General features: G+C 34.7%; 1 protein-coding gene across 1 annotated transcript in view; it reads left to right on the forward strand.

The window, feature by feature from the left end:
• Window positions 1-20,454, forward strand: part of ST8SIA4 (ST8 alpha-N-acetyl-neuraminide alpha-2,8-sialyltransferase 4) — a 93,773-nt gene that overhangs the window by 32,943 nt on the left and 40,376 nt on the right. Inside the window, exon 4 of the mRNA XM_001504603.7 lies at window positions 8,951-9,244. Within this exon, the coding sequence (XP_001504653.1) occupies window positions 8,951-9,244 (294 nt within the window). The remainder of the gene's footprint in view (window positions 1-8,950; window positions 9,245-20,454) is intronic.

Genomic DNA, 20,454 nt, shown 5'->3' on the forward strand with positions numbered 1-20,454 from the left:
CTTTCTAGGACCAACTGTCAAATAAATCATATATACTAAGTTAGAAATCATTTTTCAACCTTGGATTGTACTTTCAAAAAAAATGAAAAGAAAAGTATTATTTATAATTTATAATGACAAATCAAATATTTTTATTTCTTACTTTCTTAAACAGGAAAATTAAATGTCAAAGCAATGTTACTGTGACAAATTTGGTGGTGTAATCACTAGAAGTTAGAAAACTCAGATATGTTTCCCACAGCCCCTGTAATGACCCCGTTGTACATAGTTTATCAACACCATGGATTGCAAAGAAAAAAAGTTATGGTTTTTCTGCCTTGGTTTTCTGACATGGGTGATTAAAGTATCAGCCATAATATTTCATGAATGCTGTTTCCTTCTTTTTAATGCACAGCATAATTTTTAAGGACATAAATTTCAAGCTGAATCAGTTCTCTCTGTAAAACAGTAGTAACTGCTCAGCAACCACTGATCGATGGGGTAGTCCTGTTCTCTAATTCTGACAAGTGTGCCTGAAAATACACTCTAAAAATTCTTGCTTGGTTTCCCACCCCCTTGCCTTAGATATCTACCAATCATGAATTTTTACCAAGGACAGTGAATAGGAAATTTCTCAAGAACTGCCAGAACTTTCTCTTCCCACTCCCTTCAGAAAAATAAAAATGATCCTTCCTTTTTTAATTACAGAGAAAGATTTAAAGAGTATGCTTAGTATTCATTCTGTATGCAATTTCAAGATACATGACATTTGTAATAATTCAAATAAATATTAGTCTTACTACCCTATGTATATCCATATTCACTTTTGTAAAAAAGAAAACAATCATATATAAGTTCTTAATTGTGATAAAGGGTGAAATAAATAGGTCATATTTAAATTATTTGAAAATTCCTGTAGTATAATGTCAAGTTTTGAACATGTTCATGAAGTTTATAAACTTTTATAAATATATTGTCAAGCCCCAGATAGAGAATAGCAGTTAAACCTCTTACCTTCTATGTTGCTTAATACACACAACTGTGCGTTGAGACAACCAAAGGCTGTGAGACTTTATTTTAATTGATAAAAATATATTTTTAAACATATTTTTGCAAATTTTTACCCCTTCCATTATTCCTTTTACCCCTTCCTCTATTTTTTGTTTTGTATCCTTTCTTTTCTTTTTTTTTGAGGAAGATTAGCCCTGAGCTAACTGCTGCCAGTCCTCTTTTTGCTGAGAAAGACTGGCCCTGAGCTAACATCCATGCCCAGCTTTCTCTAATTTATATGTGGGACGCCTACCACAACATGGCTAGCCAAGCAGTACCATGTCCACACCTGGGATTCCAACCAGCGAACCCTGGGCAGCCGAAACGGAACGTGTGCACTTAAACACTGTGCCACAGGGCCGGCCCCTATTTTTGTATCCTTTCTTGAAAAACAGGTGATAACTTGTAAATAGTCACAGCAATCAAAATTAAGTGGACTCCAAGGAGAAGGATGATAAATGCTAAACTTGAGCTTGATCAAAATGTGGAATCGCAATGAAAATCTCTGACCAGAACCACCCTTTCTGATTTCCTAGACTCTTGACTATTCTTATGCTGGAGTTAATCACGAGAGTCTAAGGTAGAGGTCTATGGAGTCAAATTTTAGTCCTTAGCTGCAATCTTGGATTAACTCTGCACCTTTAAGCTTTAGTTTTAATCCATTGCTTTATATCATATTAGATGTAATATTTATATTACATTTAAATTCATGAAAGTTACTAATAGCCTTCCAGTACTCTCAATATTTTGAGAGAACTTCAGTATCCTCTCATTATTTTAAGAACGATCTGAGTTCCAGTGCTAAAGGAGATTTGTCCTTTCAGCATTTGTTTATATGTAGTTTTTCATAGTGGGGGAACACTTTTTAATAGGAAATAAATCTCCAGAAGACAAAGAGAAGAAACACCTAAACAGTTGAATGTATTTATTTCAAAATTAAACTTAATAAGTAAACTTTACTTCTCATTCTCATCTAGGACAATTTCCCTGTTTTAGAGAAGAGAATGTAATCCACTAATTTTACTATAGAATCTCCAAGTGAATTCACATGTTCTGAATATTAGTCCTACCCTTTTAAATGGTATCGCCTGCCTCCCTTCTTTCTTCCCTCCCTTCTACCCTTTCTCTCCCCCTTACCTTCCTTAGAATGTGTACTTCTACTTTTAATCACCTCACCTTTCTTCCATACTCCACTGGTAAGAAATTTCAGGATCAACCTTTTCTTTTCTTCACATTTTCATGTCTATTTGCTTTGGTGGCTTTTCAGAGGTGCACAGCTTATTTAGAAATCTCTGGCTAGGAATGACTCTCTGTGTAGTGGGATTATCATCTCCTACTCAAGACCTGATCTTTATGGAGAGATGCTCGCAGGAGAGTGAGGAAGAATGAAACCTCCATCCTAGCCAACCAGACCTTCAGACCAGACATGCATGTGAACCAATTAAATCAATGAGAAGATAAAAGCCACAGTTGTTATCACATTCAAATGCAACTGAACTTGTGACCAAGGTCTCTAAATTTGTTCCGTGGTTTAGTTCTTCCTTTTCATTCACAGGCATTAAGAGGTGCACAACGTTTAAGAGCTTAAAACCTGCCTCTACTGCTTATAAACTATGTGAGTTTGTACAACTTACCATGAGTGAGTTACTTCTTCAGTAGGGAAATATAAGGATAGTGCCTGTCTCATGGGATTATTACTAGAATTGCCTGTGATTTTACATGCAAAGCAAATAGAACAACTTCTGGCACATAATAAGTGCTCAATAAACTTATCTCTTCTTCTCACTGTCATATTGAAAGACCTTACTACCTTATATATGAACTATTTCAAAGTTCTAATTGTAGAACCTTATTCTGACTTCTCCTGCACACCTGTGTTGTATTCTTTGTCTTAAGTACACTTGGCCATGTCTATGAACTTCAAGTTTTCACGTTGCTTAAGGGGTCAAATTTGTTTTCTCTAATATTCAATATGTTTGCAATCAACCATTGAATCAATCATTCAGGCCATAGTTGGTTTCAGACAGGGGGCTAAATTCCAGGCAAAATGGTTTATTCAATGTTCTATAAATAAATCTTTTTTTCCCTACACTGTTGCTCAGTAACTTCTTTCTATCTGATGTGCTCTTTGATTTGCCTGCATGCATTTCTTTTGCCTCTCACAATAGGTTGTAAAAGGAAAGAGCATGTAAAAAGATGAGCATGAGCTAATATTTATTAACAATTTTAAGCAAGCAATTCTGAGAGGAAATTCAGATATTTTGCTTTATTTAATTGTCTCAAAAGCAATTCAATCACTATTAATAGCCTCATTCATAGAAAAAGTTGCCTCTCAGAAAGGTTAGGTTACTTGCCTGAGGTCACATAGATTGGGATGTTAATGCCAAGGCCCTTGCAGCTACTGTTGAAAAGATGCCTGAGGGCAGAAACTAAACTGAATACCTGTCATTCCTCAAAGTTTAAGCAAAAGTTAGATATATATTAGGTGCATATTTAACATTTTCTTTGAATTAAGCACAATATATCCATTCCTTGGCATGATTTCCCCTCAGCCTCAAAATTGTTATTAAATAATATCTGTGTAGTTGTAGCAAATTTGCCCAATGACTACATTTTGGTTTTGACTAAAGTATGGGAATGACATAGTCTAACATATTTCTTGGTATTCAGATCTTTGTCGTCTAGAGTGGATTTGAGTGTTTTTTTCCGTCCTGTGATTTCCCTAGAAATAATATGACACTGTTCTTCTCACCTTTGCCAGTAATGTAAACAAATCTGGGTTTGTGAAAAAATTTCCTCTTCTGTTTAGTCACTTAGTTATTTTCATGATATAAGCGTCATTTGTTTTTATTTCTATCAAGTTGAGGATTTCCTTAATTATCAGCATGCATAAAATGTGATGTGTGTGTGTCTTCTTGTGCGCATCCACCATACTGAAATGCAAATCTTCAGCATGATGTCGCGTCTCTATTTCTTACCCTTTGTTTACTACATAATGATATCCAACATATAAATCAACTATTAATCCTGTGCTTCATGTTTCAGAGTCACATCAATTTAACCTTTTTACCAGCATTTTGAAAGTCCTTCCCCTCAAGAGATCTGAGGTGTAAATATTGTTTTTTATGTTTTAGATACCTAAAACCCTTTGTTTAATAACTGCTCAGGATTTGGGGAATGCCACGGCTGAGAGGACTTGTATAATATGTTTCAGTCCTGGGAGTCTGAGACTAAAACCTAAGACTAACTGGTGAAGCGCTCTTTCTGCTACAGGAAGGTTGGGGTGAAGGATGAACATTTAGACATTTGCTCCAATTCTTGAAGAATCACATGTGTCGATAGTGTCCTTTAAAGCTCCTGTCCTGAAGTCGTTCTAAAGTAGCCGTGCTTTTCTTATATGTACACTGTGTCCTTGGACGTGTTCCTTATCCATGCTGACCTTAGCTCCTCATCTCTAAAGTGGGGATAATATTACTCTTACCTTAAAGTATTGCAAAAACTATTGGTTTCAGTTCTATTTGAGGCCTACTACCCTCGCCTCAAGAAAGTCGGGGAGACAGATAGGTTGTATGTTTCAGCTTCCACTATCAATTTTGAGAGGGTAACCGCAAAGCTTAAAAAAAGACAGGTATCACAGATTCTTTGTTTTCATGGCTCTTCAAGCTCAAAAACAGAATGGGAGCAGACAGGAACCATAAGTTTCCTGTGGGGGCAGAAAAGAGAAGAGGCTATCTCCCACTTCATGGTCAGTAACAAATGTGGTTCACTGGTAGTGATGGTTTGGGTTGAGGGGTTTCAGTGTTAGTACAGAGAAATACACAGTGGGATTGGCCAAAAGAGAAAAAGGACGCTAATCGTATGTTTGGAACTTGTCTGAACATTAACTAATGGTGAGAAAGGCTAGAGTTTAATGTATAATCTACTCGATATTGTTTTCTTCTCATTTAATCTACATTGTTTGTATAAAGATGTAATCAACAACCTCCTGTATCACAGCACAGGTATTACCTCAAGGTAACTCAGATGACTAGTTTTACAGCTAGCACAAATGTATAATACGCGCATGGGATGAATAAACACATGGCTAAGTGAATGAGTATTATCTTATTGATATTACTAGTAATAACTGTCAAGATTATATTTAGTCCAGATTATATCATTGCAAAATAGCACAAATGGCAAAATAGCTGGAAAAAGAGTTCTGAGCACGTGGTGTAGTATTTGCACAATGAACTCTCAAGACATATCTGCTGAACTATTGAAAGAGGGAACTCCTTGTATCTTAGACTGTTGAGCTATAACTTAAGGGAATGCAGAGAATATTGACAAATTTAAGAGATATGTCTTCCTAGGGAATTCTGTGATCTTGAGGTGTTCAACATGAAATAAGCGTTTCTTCCATATGAATTGAAAAAAATTTATATAGCCTTGAAATAAATGAAAGTCCCTTCAATTTTGCATATAAAGGGTGTTGAGAGGTAATCACATCCACTGTGAGATGATAGAAGAAATTTCAGAGGTCTAGAAGTACCAGTGGAGCTAGCTGCATTCCTGCAGGTTTTTAATCAATGATGGAAAATAAACACAAGTAAATTTAAATTTGGGCATCTTAGAGTACACAGAGAGTTTGGCCAGCATACCTAATTCTGTGCATATGTTTTCATGTTTTTGATATGCCAAAAATAGTTGGACAATACAAAAAATTTAATTTGGCTAAAGAAATAGAGCTTGAGTGTATTAAAGATTCTTATGAACTCAGTAGTTTTGACTCCTAAAAATCCATCATTTAAAAATTGGCCACTTTTCAATTTTATGAGACTGAGAATAACATGTGAAATAATGTGCTACTTCATAAATTCTTGCTACACATTCTGGATCCTTTTGAATGTTATAACCCCTAAGAAGATTTTTAAAAAGAAAGATGAAGAATGTACGATTGCAAATCTATTTATAATCTTGCTCAATCAGCAGTTATTGCTGGTAGTAACACTATGAAGTTCACACCAAGACGGCAGGATTGTTGGAGTGCAACACAGCTGGTTGGTTATTTTGGCTTTCTTAATGCTTGCCCTGATTATGTGGCATTCAGCTAATTATTTGACTAAATATCTGACTCAACCACAGAGTTAATTTACTGGCCACATAGGGACCTGATTTTAATCTTCCCTTCCAGTGAAAAAGTAAACATAGTCACTCCAAGGAAGATGAACAAGCCGGACTCCTAGAGCCAACATAGATTATATTTTGCAGTGTGTCCTTCTGTCATGCTATTTTCTGTACCCCTATTTCCATCCCTCACAAAGCCTAATTGGGCCATGCTTAGGTCATAAAAGCTTTACGGTAAGGCTCTCGGAAATTGGTTATTCTTGGATCTCCTGGTGCTTTCTTAGGTAGCATCACAGTCACTCAGCATTCTTTGATTGCGTCAACTCTGTTGGTTTGTCTTCCAGATCAACCTTATTCTCCAGAAATATTCTTATACTGTTAGTTTCCTTTTGCTTCCAAAGTGGAAAGTACCTGTCTTTCGACACCCAACTTTATTAATGAATACCTTATTGTCTCTTAAAAGACAGATGGCCAGACAATCATGTTTAAGAAACATGCTGAGTCAATCCTAAAAGAGCGAGTGTTAGCAAACATGGGGGTGGAGGGGTTTTTAAGTATGTGATAAGTAATGAAAAGCACAAAGTAATTGATTTGGTTTTCTTTCCTGAAAAAACAGTTCAGTAGAATGTTTTTTTGCTCTCTTTAACTGGTTTGGCTCTGATTATTTTTATAATTATAGAGAAAATGAAGTATAGATATTATCTTTCTACAGTAGAAATCCTCTGAAAAGAATTACCGAGGAATTCTTATAGCAGAAAGATGTATCTGAAGCCATCCCCCCGACAGAAACATGTTAACTGTAATGTTAACAAATTTTGTTTATTTTTCACCTGAGGAAGGAGAAGTGTCTGTAATAATGATGTTGAGAATGCTTTTTCTCCACAGCATCCAGATTCATCTTATAATCAGCTTGGTCAGAATTTTAGACTATTTTTAAAGCTGGTATGGAGTGCATTTTAGGACTGTAAAAATTATCATGTCCTCAGTCTTTGATGAGTTCCACAGTAAGATCTTCACTTCGGCTTCTGTGCACGTGTAGCTGTTCTTTTCTGGGGCAGACCCTTTCAAAATATCTTTACTGAGATGGGGAAGAATAATATCTAATCTCAAACAGTGTGTGGGTCATGGATAGAGAGAAATAAGTACTCTACCATATAATATAGTAGGCGTAATTAAAGATATATAGAAAGATATATATAAAGATATAACTTGAAAAGATTGTTCCCAAGTAATATGATGTGTTAATTTTTATTTGTTTTCTCTCAGTAGCTCATCCTAGATAGTACAGACTGAGTAACTGTGTGAGATGAAAGATATTTTTTGTGGTGGCTAAATGTTGTGAGAGATCTAGGAAGTAACAAGATATATTAACTAAGAGAGATAATGAAGGCTATACAAACCAGTATTTTTAATAGCAGAGTAGACTCTTTACTTTTTAATTAAATTTAATTTGTTTGAGAATTTAATTAATGTGATAAAATGCACAAGGAAGAGAAATGTGAAAAACTGTCATAATGGTGTCAAATCAGCAAAAATGCAGAAAGGAAAAGTCAGTTTATTTTCCTTCCTCTTAAAAGGCTGATATAAGGAAAGAGAAAGAAAAGAAAAAGAAATTCTGTGGGTATCTGTGTTTTCATGAAGGTGTAGATTGAATAGATTCAAACGATTTTTTCCAAATCAGCAAACTCTTGTTTTTTTAAACTTTCATTTTTTGCTTATCAACTAGTAAAATTTGCCTTTCTTAGTAAGTTAAAATATTTTAAAATAAAAAGCTTTTTTTTTAAGTCTAGTGTCTGAAGACCCATGTGACAAAATCAAAGAAGCATCACAAACTGCTTGAAGATGAAAATCAAAGTGTTTTCTCATAATGCACGAATGAAATCAGGTTCCAAGAATAAATTCAGGCCCAGGAACTTTGTGAGGCCCTGGAGCTTCAGTGGAGAGAACAGGACAACAAATTCTGTTTCTCCTCCACAGAAGGCCGACGTGACCTCTTAGCTTCCACAGCCCAGGGTGTCGCTGGTTCGGATCTTGGGCATGGCCCTAGCATTGCTCATCAAGCCATGCTGAGGCAGCATCCCACATGGCAGAACTAGAAGGACCTACAACTAGAATATACAACTGTGTACTGGGGGGGGGGCTTTGGGAAGAAGAAGAAAAACGGAAAAAAAAAGATTGGCAACAGATGCTCAGATGTCAATCTTAAAAAAAAAAATGATAACTCTATTTTTCTTACTTTTCTTTCCTATTTAGGCCTATAGAAGGTAAATACAAATATGTTTGTGGAAAATTATAAAGAATTATACTTTTCAGTTAACTTTAGGATACAGAAAAGCCATCTTCACTTACTTAACGTTTATAAAGTTGTTGCAATGACTTAAGCTTGGCAGGTGGTGCAGATTGGAATATCAGGTCTAATGTGTTTGACTGACTTCTAGAACAGCATGTGGCTGAGATTGCCTACTGCATGGCAACAGAGCCTTTGTGAATTTCCCATCATAAATGCACTGATTAAGAATTCATATTACGTGGTTTTATGAAGATAACTTCACAGAGTATTCTAGAACAGCAGGTTGAATTAATGTAAATAACAATTGGAGCCCTATACTAAGAGTGCACATCCTTATTGAAGACAATATTCTTGAATATGTGGTGACTTATTGAGAATATAATTTTACCAGATAGATTATCTTTATTTTTTTCTACGTGGTGGAAAAAACATGCTCGTTCCCCATTCTTCTTTTCATGCACCCCATTTTAGGAGTGAATGTTTCATATTTATTTTTCATATGTCCATTAATTTTTTCCTCTTCAGGTGTAATCTAGCCCCTGTGGTGGAGTTTGCTGCAGATGTGGGAACTAAATCAGATTTTATTACCATGAATCCATCAGTGGTACAAAGAGCATTTGGAGGCTTTCGGAATGAGAGTGACAGAGAAAAATTTGTGCATAGACTTTCCATGCTGAATGACAGTGTCCTTTGGATCCCTGCTTTCATGGTCAAAGGAGGAGAGAAGCACGTGGAGTGGGTTAATGCGTTAATCCTTAAGAATAAACTGAAAGTGCGAACTGCCTATCCATCATTGAGACTTATTCATGCTGTCAGAGGGTAAGTGTCTGGAAAGGACCAGTCTGTCCTTGGCACAATGGAACACATAACCAAACATTTTCCCTAGACAGGAAGGAGCCTCAGTAATCTCCCAACGGATGTACGTTTCCATTATTTTATAATGGCTACTCTATTCACCAACTTGAATTTTGTTTATGTTCTATATTATTTTAGCTCATTCTCTGTCTTGAAAAAGCAAATATTTGAACTTGGAGCTTATTTATGTCTTCTCATGAACAAGCTACTGATTTTTATATTTTGCTGTGGTAAAGAGTAATAAGAATTGATAGTAAAATTGATAAATTTGGGGTAAGAAAACTACCAACAGAAGTGTTCAATGGCTAATGGGCAATATTGTGCAAGCATAAATGTTAGGTGTATTTGAGGAGCAATTAAGCCCCATCTGTAGTTAAGAGACCTACTAGTGATAGAGAAGGCTGGCTGAGATAATATGCTTTAATGCTTCTCCCCAAAAGTCACAGATGCCATTTTTATGAATTGTCAACATTTCCCTTTTATTAACACAAGCTCAGGAGAAAAACTTAAGAAATAGACTCTTGTTTAAAAGTGTCAAATGACTAAAAGACCAGACACAGTCATGCATACATTTAAGTGTGTAGTAAAATACACAACACAAAGATAAGCAATAATGTATATGTTTATTGAATATCCACTGCGTGTCAGATACTGTAGATAACAACAACTGACCACTCCTTTAAAGGAATGCGTAAGCTTTCTGGTGGAAACAGAGGCACGTACAACTAGCCAGGGCATAAACAAACGGTAAGGGGTTATATTGTCAGGAGTGTAGGATCTGTCCCTCAGGCTAGCAAAGTCTTAAAAGTCTAACATTTGAACTAGACTTTCAAAACAAAGTAGCAATTCTCAGGAAAAAAAAGACAAAGCGTGAGAGAGAAAGAGACAGAGACAGAGAGACAGAGAGAAAGAGAGAGAGAGAAAACTAAACAGAAAGAAATGTAATTGCATCATTACAGCCAAGAGAGGCAAGGAAATAATTAAGCATATGGTAAACTTGTGGAATAATGGAGTCCATTGTGGAGCACTGGAAAAATAACTTGTGATCTAGCTGGGGAGAGAATCAGTTTTATCCTGTTTTAAGCACAGTTAGATGTGTGAGTTTAGGAGAGTAAATCTTGTAACTGCAGACTCTGCACTGGCAAGGAGAGATGCTAGAGGTATGAAGGCCGATTAAGCTTTTTGATTAACTTACTCAGAAGATGGTAAAGATGTAGGGCAGAATCAGTGGACGTGGAAAAGAAGAGCAAGTTCAGGGACTCTATTAAATACAATGGCCAGAAGGCCTAAAAGAAAAGGGTTTCCAAACCCAGAGTTAAAAATAGTTTGCTTCCTATACTGTAATTGGGACTGGGCTAAAGTGCTTTCGTGTTGTTTTGTTGTTGAGACGCTTCCCTTCAAGGATTTACCATTTCCTTGTTTAATCCTCGGGACAGTTTCTTGGATGTGTTATTCGGCACACAATTAAATTGCATTCTTATAATTAGATCATGGTTATTCAACATGCGTTCTCTTGATGTTTGACATGAAGTTTCAACAAAGTAAGATAAAATAAGTTCATTTGGAGGATAAGTCAGTAATTTTTTTTAAGTTACAAAGATTCCTGATAATTACAATTTGACTCTGAAAGAAAATGATGAGTTCTTAACAAAAGCTTTATAATGCATTGTGCTAAGAACACATCTTAATTTTTGATTTGTCAATGTTGATATCATTTGGTTCAAAGAAAAACTGAAAGATGTCACTTTGTCCTATCTTACGCACTCACACACTGACACATACATACACATATACACACACTCAAGCGGTAGCATTTTAAGATTCAAAACAAATACTTTGAAGTACTCCTTGACTATAGGAAACTAATAAGAAAATTTAAGATTACTCTGAATTAGTACTTTTTTTTAATAGATTATTTTTAGAGCAGTTTTAGATTAGCAGCAAAATTAAGAAGAAGGAACAGAAATTTCTCGTCTACTCCCTGCCCCCATACATGTACAGCCTCTCCCATTATCACTATCTTCCACCAAAGTCATACATTTGTTACAATTGATGAACCTACATTGACACATCATTATCACCCAAAGTCCATAGTTTACACCACAGTTCACTCTTAGTTTGTACATTCTATGGGTTTGACAGATGTATAATGAGATATATCCACCATTATAGTATCATAAAGAGAAATTTCACTGACCTAAAAATCCTCTGTGCTCAGCGTATTCATCCCTCCCTCTCCAATAACCTATAGCAATCACTGATATTTTTACTGTCTTCATAGTTTTGCCTTTTCCTGAATGTCATAAAGTTGGAATCATATAGTATGTAGCCTTTTCCCATATGCTTCTTTCACTTAGTAATATGCAATTAAGTTTCCTCCGTGTGTTTTCATGACTTGATAGCTCATTTCGTTTTTGGTGTTGTTTTAGTGACATTGAGTTTATTCTGACTCCTGGTGCCCCCGTGCACAGCAGAGCAGAACCCTGCTCAATCTTTTTGCACCATCCTCTCACCTCCCAGTGCTGTGTCAGACAATGCTCTGCTGCTATTTATAGGCTTTTCATGGGCAATTTTCTTGGGTAGTGGGTGGCCAGATGCTTCTTCCTAGTCTGTTTTAGTCTGGAAGCTCTGCTGAAACCTGTCCACCATGGATGACCTTGCCGTGTTTGAAATACTGGTGGAATAGCTTTCAGCATCACAGCAACATGCTATCACCACAGTATGACAACCAACAGATGGGAGGTATGGTTCCCTGACTGAAAAATGAACACAGGCTGTGGCAGTGAGAGTGCCAAATCTTAACCACTAAACTACTGAGGATGGCTCCTTTGTTTTGGGGGCTGAATAATATTCCGTTGTCTGGACGTACCAGTTTATTTATTCATTCGCCTATTACTTCCAAGTTTTGGTAATTATGAATAAAACTGCTATAAATAGTTTTGCATTGTACATTTAGATCTGTGATCCACTTTGAGTTAATTTTTGTGAAGTGTGTAAGATATGTGTCTAGATTGATTTTTGTGTATGTAGACGTCCAATAATTCCAGCACCATTTGTTGAAAAGACTGTCTTTCTTTGCTCCATTATAGTAGTGTGCTACTTTCTCAAACATTAGTTGCCTATATTTATGTGGCTCTATTTCTGGGCTCTTTATCTGTTCCATTGATCTATTTGTCTGTTCTTCACCAATACCACACTGTCCTGATTACTGTAGCTTTATAGTAAGACTTGAAGTGGGGTAGTGTCTGTCTTCTGACTTTGTTCTTCTCCACCAACATTGTGTTGACTGTTCTGAGTTTTCTGCCTCTCATATAAACTTTAGAGTTAGTACTTTTGTTCCTAGATTCTGGTTTATATTTCTCCATTTACTGCTAATAGCAAAACACAAAACAAGAGGCTTGGTTGAATAGAGCAATATCAGTAAGTTAGAATCCTGATAGAAGTATATATGATTAAGAACTGTGAATTCATATAGGCTTTTACAGATATTTTACACAGAAAGTACAGAGCTTTTTAATAATTAGTTCACTAATATTCTCCTTTTATGTTTTGTCTTATCCATTTTTTCTCCATAATTATTATAAATATAAACTACTTGACTAATTCCTAAGCTTTTTCTTGCAAAGAGCAACGAGGCCAAACTTCTGACCTCTGGTGAAGTTAATGGTATGCTTTCTTTTGATTACTGTGCTTTAGGTGTTTTTGACAGGACTGATTTTGAATACTACAAAAAGAAATCACCTTGCTACTTTCCTGCTCGTACATCTACATAGTACCTCCCATGTGTCAAGTGATTGAGTTCTAAATTGTGGCCCAGGATATAAAAAGCAGCTCTAGAGTTCCCTTTCACCTTTCAAATACATCGGAAATTTGTACACATGGTGTATGTGAAAGGTGAATTCACTTATGGAATTAATGAAATTAATATATTAATCCATGCAATGTAGCATTTCAACATCATGTTTGTACTCTACAAAGCTACTAAAATTCTTCCAGGAAAATAAGGAAGTGTGAGCGCTGATGAAGCAAAGAAGATTCACATGATATGAAAGCAAGAGCAAATTTCCCAAAGCTCTGTTCTTTAAGTATTTGTCTTACATTTCTGAAATCCTGTGGTTAATACAATTCAGGAAAATAGGTTAGAGAGTTTCATTTCCTCTGTGGACTACTGGAGTTTGTTGTCTCTCATGAAAGGCTTACAGCCCCCAGCACATGCATGTTAGGGTACACATAGTCACCAAGTTAAAATATGAAGGCCTTTCCAGTACTGCAGTTATAAGTAGAAAGTTTAAGTGATCTGGAAAGCAAATGACTCTTGATCACAATGAGAATCATTTAGGTACTTTTCATATTGTCCAGCCTCATTATTTAAACATTTCCCTCTCTGAACATTATAATGGCTTACTAACTTTAAGTATCCACTTAATTATAGGTTTCTTAAAAAACTGTAGAAATATAACCATCGATCACATAACTCAGAGAGATTCTTAGATTATGCTTTAATTTATGGTCATTCTTCACAAGCCACATTAAGTGAAACAAGAGGGAAAAAATACAGCTGGATTCTAATTTTAAAATAATCTTACAAAATAATGAAAGCATAATCTAATGGGGACAAATAAAAGATATAATTACAAATTTAAGAGACTACATGAATGTGTTAAGCACGTTTGGAATTGCAAGCTTTTCATTGGTACTTCTTCAGAAGCCCTACATGTCTACATATATTTATTATTATTTCGTAATTTGCCTTGTGAAGAATGGAACAATTTTTGTAAGACTTTAAGAGTGAAGAGGAGATTTTTAAATTTTAAAATGACTTGTTGAAACTTTAAAAATGTGTCTACAGGATAAGAAAGTCGGTTAATTGTTTATGCATTTATAATAAAAATATAATGTACAAGCTAAGGTATCAATGTACAACCTAAAATCTCCTGAAAAAAAATTTAACCCAATTACATAAGTTAACATACAATTTTTAATTATTATATGACATATCAAAATATATTTTTATAAAATATTAGTGTTAGGTAAAAAAGTCCTATTTTAATAATTACTATAATTTGATTCATAATAGCCAAGTACTTTTTTCAGTGGGATTGTTATATTTTATTTTCTTATTTTTTAACATAGTGAAAAAAAAATCAAGCAGTGCAAAAAGTAGATCCTTGGTTCAACTACCAACTACCATAGATAATTTCTTAAGAATTCTTCCAGGAAATAGATACATAGATAAATAAGCATTTTTTAAAGTTATATTTTATATGCATAAATATATTACATATAGATTGTTAGCTGTAGGCTAGAATAATATGTACTCTTCTGAAATTTTTTTTGAAGTTTGCACTTTGGGAAGTTTGCTCTCATAGCTCTTCTCTATTTTTTTAATCCTTTATCATAACGCTCTTATTCAGATATTTATATTTAAGAGCTTAATTAACTTAAACTTTAAATTTATTTATAATCAGTTCTGGAAATAATATTTAAACATTTATATTTGAATCCTTTGCTCCCGGCTATTGTTATAAACTATTATTAAAATATTTAAACCAAAAATAAAATATTTGTCTTAATTTTATAAATTTATATGATCCATTAGTTTTATTATTTTAATTCTACTGTAACAAAAATATTGCATTTGTCCTATTTTGTCAAAACAGTCTAATTATCAATTTGTTTTAATATCAGTATTCATATAATAGGAACTATACTCATTAAATTAATAAGCTGATACTTTGTATTAATCAAAGTAAACGCTTGAATTGAGGATTCACTGGTGATTATTAAGATAAATAAAAGTACATAATGTTCTGTGATGTCACCCTCATAGTTAATAATTCTAAAGTTATCCAACAATTTTATAAACAAATATCTTCACCAAAATGATTTTTAAGGGGTAAATTTAGTTCTTACAGATTTTGAAAATTTTTATGCAAGTTCTACTTGTGACTTTTGTTCTTTATGTTTCAGTGAAGAATACATATGTAACCCTTATATTTGACAAATCTCCCAAATGTTTTTGTTTGAAGGATAATTTAACAACCTCCAAAAAAATGTGCTAGTGTGAGGTAAACTGACTACGTGAATGCTTTAAATCTGCTTGAAATTAAGAAGTTTTATTTGAAATGCTTGGTATACCCTTTATGACCTACAGCAATGTTTCTCAAATTAGAGTTCACAGATGTATTTTGTAGGTTCTGAGAAAATGTTACTCTCTTTAAAATGTGTGTTTATATTAATGCAGACTGAGAACACTGGCTTAGAGAATTTTCAAGACTTATGTGGGAGTTTGTTTTCTGAGGAAGGTCAAAACAAACCCTTCCTATGGGTGGACAAGACTATTTACCGTGGACAAGACTATTTACATTCTTGAGTCTCAGAATTGTATCATTTGAAATGTGGGTATTGATATAATAATTGTTCATATTCCTTTAGGCTCCAAGTTTCCCTGTTTCTATACTTTAATTGCTCTTACTCAAATGAATATTCAAACAGCCACAGTAAACATTTGTGGTTAATTTTCATAAACATCCTCAGGAATGTCTTCTTTAACTTTTTATTTAACTTTTGATCCTCACAATAATTGAGGTAGCTTACTAGAATATTCCTTCTTTAAAGTCATTTCTCTTGAAATTTAAATATTCTTTATATTCTTTAAAACCATAACTAAGCTAACCCACCCTCAACTAAATATTTCCTGTTTATAGTAAAAGATACACTGACACAAGCAAACACATATATACATGCAAATATGTATATGTATGTATATATGTATATAGATTGATATGGAAGATACAGGTATATATATTTGTTATGGGGCCATTTAATCTATTGAATTTATTCTTTCTTTGAATTTCTACAATTCTTAAACTTCTAAGAAAGCATGACTCTTTCTATAAATGCAAATTTTGGAAAATTATTTCTGGAGTAGTGTTTAAATATTGCATATATGAAAAATAAATGTAGTATGTAATGTCTACTTTAAAAATAAAGCAGCCAGTTATTTTACCAGCAAAAATGGGTTTATTTGGGAATGGCAGAGAAATTGCAATTCAGGATACGCAAGCTGTGGTGAAACCTGGGCAAGCCGGAAGAGACAAAGGGAAGGTCAGCTTTTATCAGGTTTTAGGAGGAAATTGGGGAGGGTTGTTACGAACAAAAGTTCATTGGCGAAGAACAGGAGTTTGAGGTTGTGTGGTTTCTCGTTGGCTGCAAGTGGTGGTTAGTGTGTCGTCTGGGTCAAGGAGGGATCTTCGTTTTCTTAAAGGCAGGAGATGAAACTTCCATGCCATTAACATCTTCTCTTGTCAAAATAGCTTTTATCCTCCTTCTTTCTGCTGGTCATTCGGGCTGCAGTGAGTGGTACAGGTGGGCGTTCCCCCTTCAGGCTTCCGGACTCCATTTTAAGTGAGGTTTCCTTTATTTATTTTCACAACCTACATGCTATATACATACACACACAGCATATAACAATATTTAACATACCATTAATATTTTATATACACTTTACACAAATATTTAATATAAGACAACTGTTATGTACATACTATATAATATAGTTTGTATGTGAACTTATTCCACGCAAGTTGCTTTGCCAGACCTTTTGCATGTCAAACACCGTACCAAGAATACATTGACTTTTCTTATAATGATGATACACTGTTGATTCATATTCAACTTGTTGTCATTTGGGATATTCAAAAATTGGCTTTACTGTGCTTAATATATAGCAAAAGTCTCCCACTTTAGATTTATGTTGTTGTTGTTTGCTGTGCTATCTTGAATTTATTCCTGGTAATTTCATTTTGCATTGAGAGGATAAGTATTCTTTTACACCGTTACTGTAAGTGACTACATAACTTTTGAATTATTTCCTCTTATTCAGAATATATGATAATATTCTAATTAATATTCATATTTCATGAGCAATATACTTATTTCTCCATTTTTGTCGTTAAATAAAATTATATTGAACAATGGGATATCATTTAATATACCTTCCTAAGTTTCCCAGGCTTTTGCTGGATCGTTGATCAGGGTTTTCTTTTGGCAGGCAGCCCATAAACTAGCTGAGTATTTAATTCACAATGTAATGATCAAGGTCAAAATTCCTAACTTGTGGATTTAAATGTAGGAAGGAATAACTAGCCTGGCAGAAATCAAATCAAGTGACATCTCTAGCTCACCTCTTATCTGTGCAGCTGTCATTCTGTTGTGAAATATTTCATTGGTCAAGTCTATCTAAAAAAGAAAAAAGGCACGCATTAGTTGCTTTGTTACAAAGTGTGATTGTTTTTGATTCTTAACAAATAAACAGATTGTATTGTCACACATCTTCCAGCATCAGCTTTTTGTCTAGTTTTAAGACTAACACAAAAATACCATTTCTCAGACTTTAGTTACTACATTCATCTTTCAAATGTGAAAATCTGTCCATTTTAAATGAGTGTAAAGATAAAAGGCTGTATAAAATTAGGATGATCCTCTGCAAGTTAATTCACGTGAATGGTGTGTGCTTGCAGACCAATTTAAATCAGACTAGGCTCCCCATAGAGTCCCAAGTAAAAGTATAGGCTGAACTAGATCATTAGTAGGCTTCACAAAATTAGAGTTTATCACTGTTAATCAAATGGATTGTTTTGGGGTATTGAATCAATTCAAAGTCACATAAGGAAAAGCAATTTTAAAAAACAACTTTGAAAATGGAGACATTCGCCACGAATGCTTTCTGAAAATGACTTGCTTGTATTAAATTTAGTTTTATGCCAAAAACATTTCCATATGGTTTCTATTTTGACCAATGAGCAACACAGCTGTAATATTTCTTTATAAAACATGTATCCTTCTTTATGTTTTTGAATAACTAGATACTGTTTTTTTTTTAAAAAGATTTTTTTATTTTTTCCTTTTTCTCCCCAAAGTCTCCCGGTACATAGTTGTGTATTCTTCGTTGTGGGTTCTTCTAGTTTTGGCATGTGGGACCCTGCCTCAGCGTGGTCTGGTGAGCAGTGCCATGTCCGCACCCAGGATTCGAACTAACGAAACACTGGGCCGCCTGCAGCGGAGCGCGCGAACTTAACCACTCGGCCAGGGGGCCAGCCCCTAGCTAGATACTGTTTTTAAACCTCATGATATTTCCATGATGGAATATTCCTTCCCTTACTGGGGACTCGGATATTCACCCTTCTGGCATTGCAGTATTCCTGATATCTTAACCCAGTTACCCTTGAGTCACAATATTATTTCCTAGCAGCTCCCATCATTCGTATTTCACTATGCAATGTGAAAATGTAAATAACTTATATCTGAGAAGTCATTCAAAGGTGTATGGCTCAGACAGGAACCTATGGGAAACAGAGCTGCCAGGCACCCTTGGCCAACATGCTTTGCAATTCTTATTTCTCTCTCATTGAGACTAAGAGGCTCTGCAAAGTATCTAGAATGTCTTTGAGGAGTGGGGAAGCCTTCATGGTGCTCAGTGACATTGACATATGCTGGTTTTTCTCTTTGGCATGCATTTTTCTCTCTTCTCCACCTGGATCATTTCCACTCCTTCGAGCCTCAGCTTAAAGTAAGTTCCAGTTAGGCACAATTCTTCATTCTTGTCCCTGTCTCTGAGATTGATCCGGGTGTCTTTTCTCTGTATTCTTTTCACAAAGGGCGCATGTCTCTAATAGAACAGTCATCAGAACGTATGATTATTGTTCATTTTGTTTTCTGTCTGTTTATATTGTAAGTTCCATGAGAGCAAAGATTGATTTTTTCGTCTCTATATATACCTAAGAAGAAGCATGAAAGCTCTGTTTTCATTGTGGTGGAGGCTGGGGCACAGGTGCAAAGGGGTGAAGAATGGAGTTTGAAAAAGGCCAAAGTTGTGCTGAAGAAAGACTTTGAAGTTTGGTTCACAATTAGTTCTTTAGAGCAATCAAAGAAGCAGGGCAGCAAGCAGAATGGAGAAAAGGATTTTTTTTTTTTTTAATCAATCTAGTTACCTCTGGAAATCAAATTCACCATAAGCTTATGCTGGAACAGAGGGAAACCATGCCAATAAGGAAGGCTTGAATCTCAAATAATGAAGATAGAACCTGGATATCTTGTCTTCCCAGCAATTTACTAATTAATCAACTGGTATATATCAAGAACCAACTTGTGCCCAGTATCCACAGAATTATGAACCCAAGACTTACTAAATTTTACCTGCATAAGGTGTTATTAGAATGTTCTAAGTTCTGATTAAAAAGAAAATGGATCATAATAATGAAGTGTGACACTTGGGAATATCCAGACTGAACATCTACAAATTCATCCTGGGCACCTGAGAAAGTTGCCTTAGTTCCATAATTTAGTAACTTGGTATTACCTCTTGATTTTTATCTTCAAAGTCTGTATATAAAGAGAGATTAATCTATTCACTTAAAAAATAATATTAATCTATTATGGTGCTTTCTAGAAGAAGAGTGATTATTTTAAACACTTTGGCTGGGAAAGAAATTGATTTTCATTATTTTTTAATTCCAAGACTGAAATTTAGTATTCAGAACAAAGGTACAAAGGTTTACACTGCCATAATTAAGAACTACAGGAAAAATTCATGAATTTATTTCATAGGTTATATTCATTACATGCTTCTGGTTGTTTTATTGCCCTCCTGCTTACGAGACCCACTGTTGCACTGAACGATAGAAAGTACGTAAATAACCTTAGAAATTCCCTTGTTTCTCTGACCTTTCAGGAAAAAAGAGGAACACTGATCAACATGCAAAATTCATATTGAATTAATCTGCATAAAGCTACTCTAATTTAAGTCCAGATGACTAGGGAATTACTACATTCAGAGACTTCTTATATACATTAAAATAATTGGTTGTGAATTTAAAATAAAAAGCAAATATATAGTAATGAATTTTTAAACAATGAGCATGATTAGATACTGAGTTTGTTGAGAAAAATTATTGAATCAAGTATCCCATAAATCTTTAAAAATTTACTATTTCTTATCTCTCTAGAATAATTTAGATGTGGTTTAGCTTGAAGGAAATAGTTCAGATTAGGTGTATCCATGTGATTGATTATAGTTCAGTTGGCTGACTCTAGCTCCTAATATGTTTGATCAGATGATCACAACCTCAGGCTACAACTTCCAGATCATGGCTATAGATATTTGAAATGCCAAC

Source organism: Equus caballus, chromosome 14, assembly GCF_041296265.1.
Source record: "Equus caballus isolate H_3958 breed thoroughbred chromosome 14, TB-T2T, whole genome shotgun sequence".
Classification (NCBI taxonomy): Eukaryota; Metazoa; Chordata; class Mammalia; order Perissodactyla; family Equidae; genus Equus; species Equus caballus.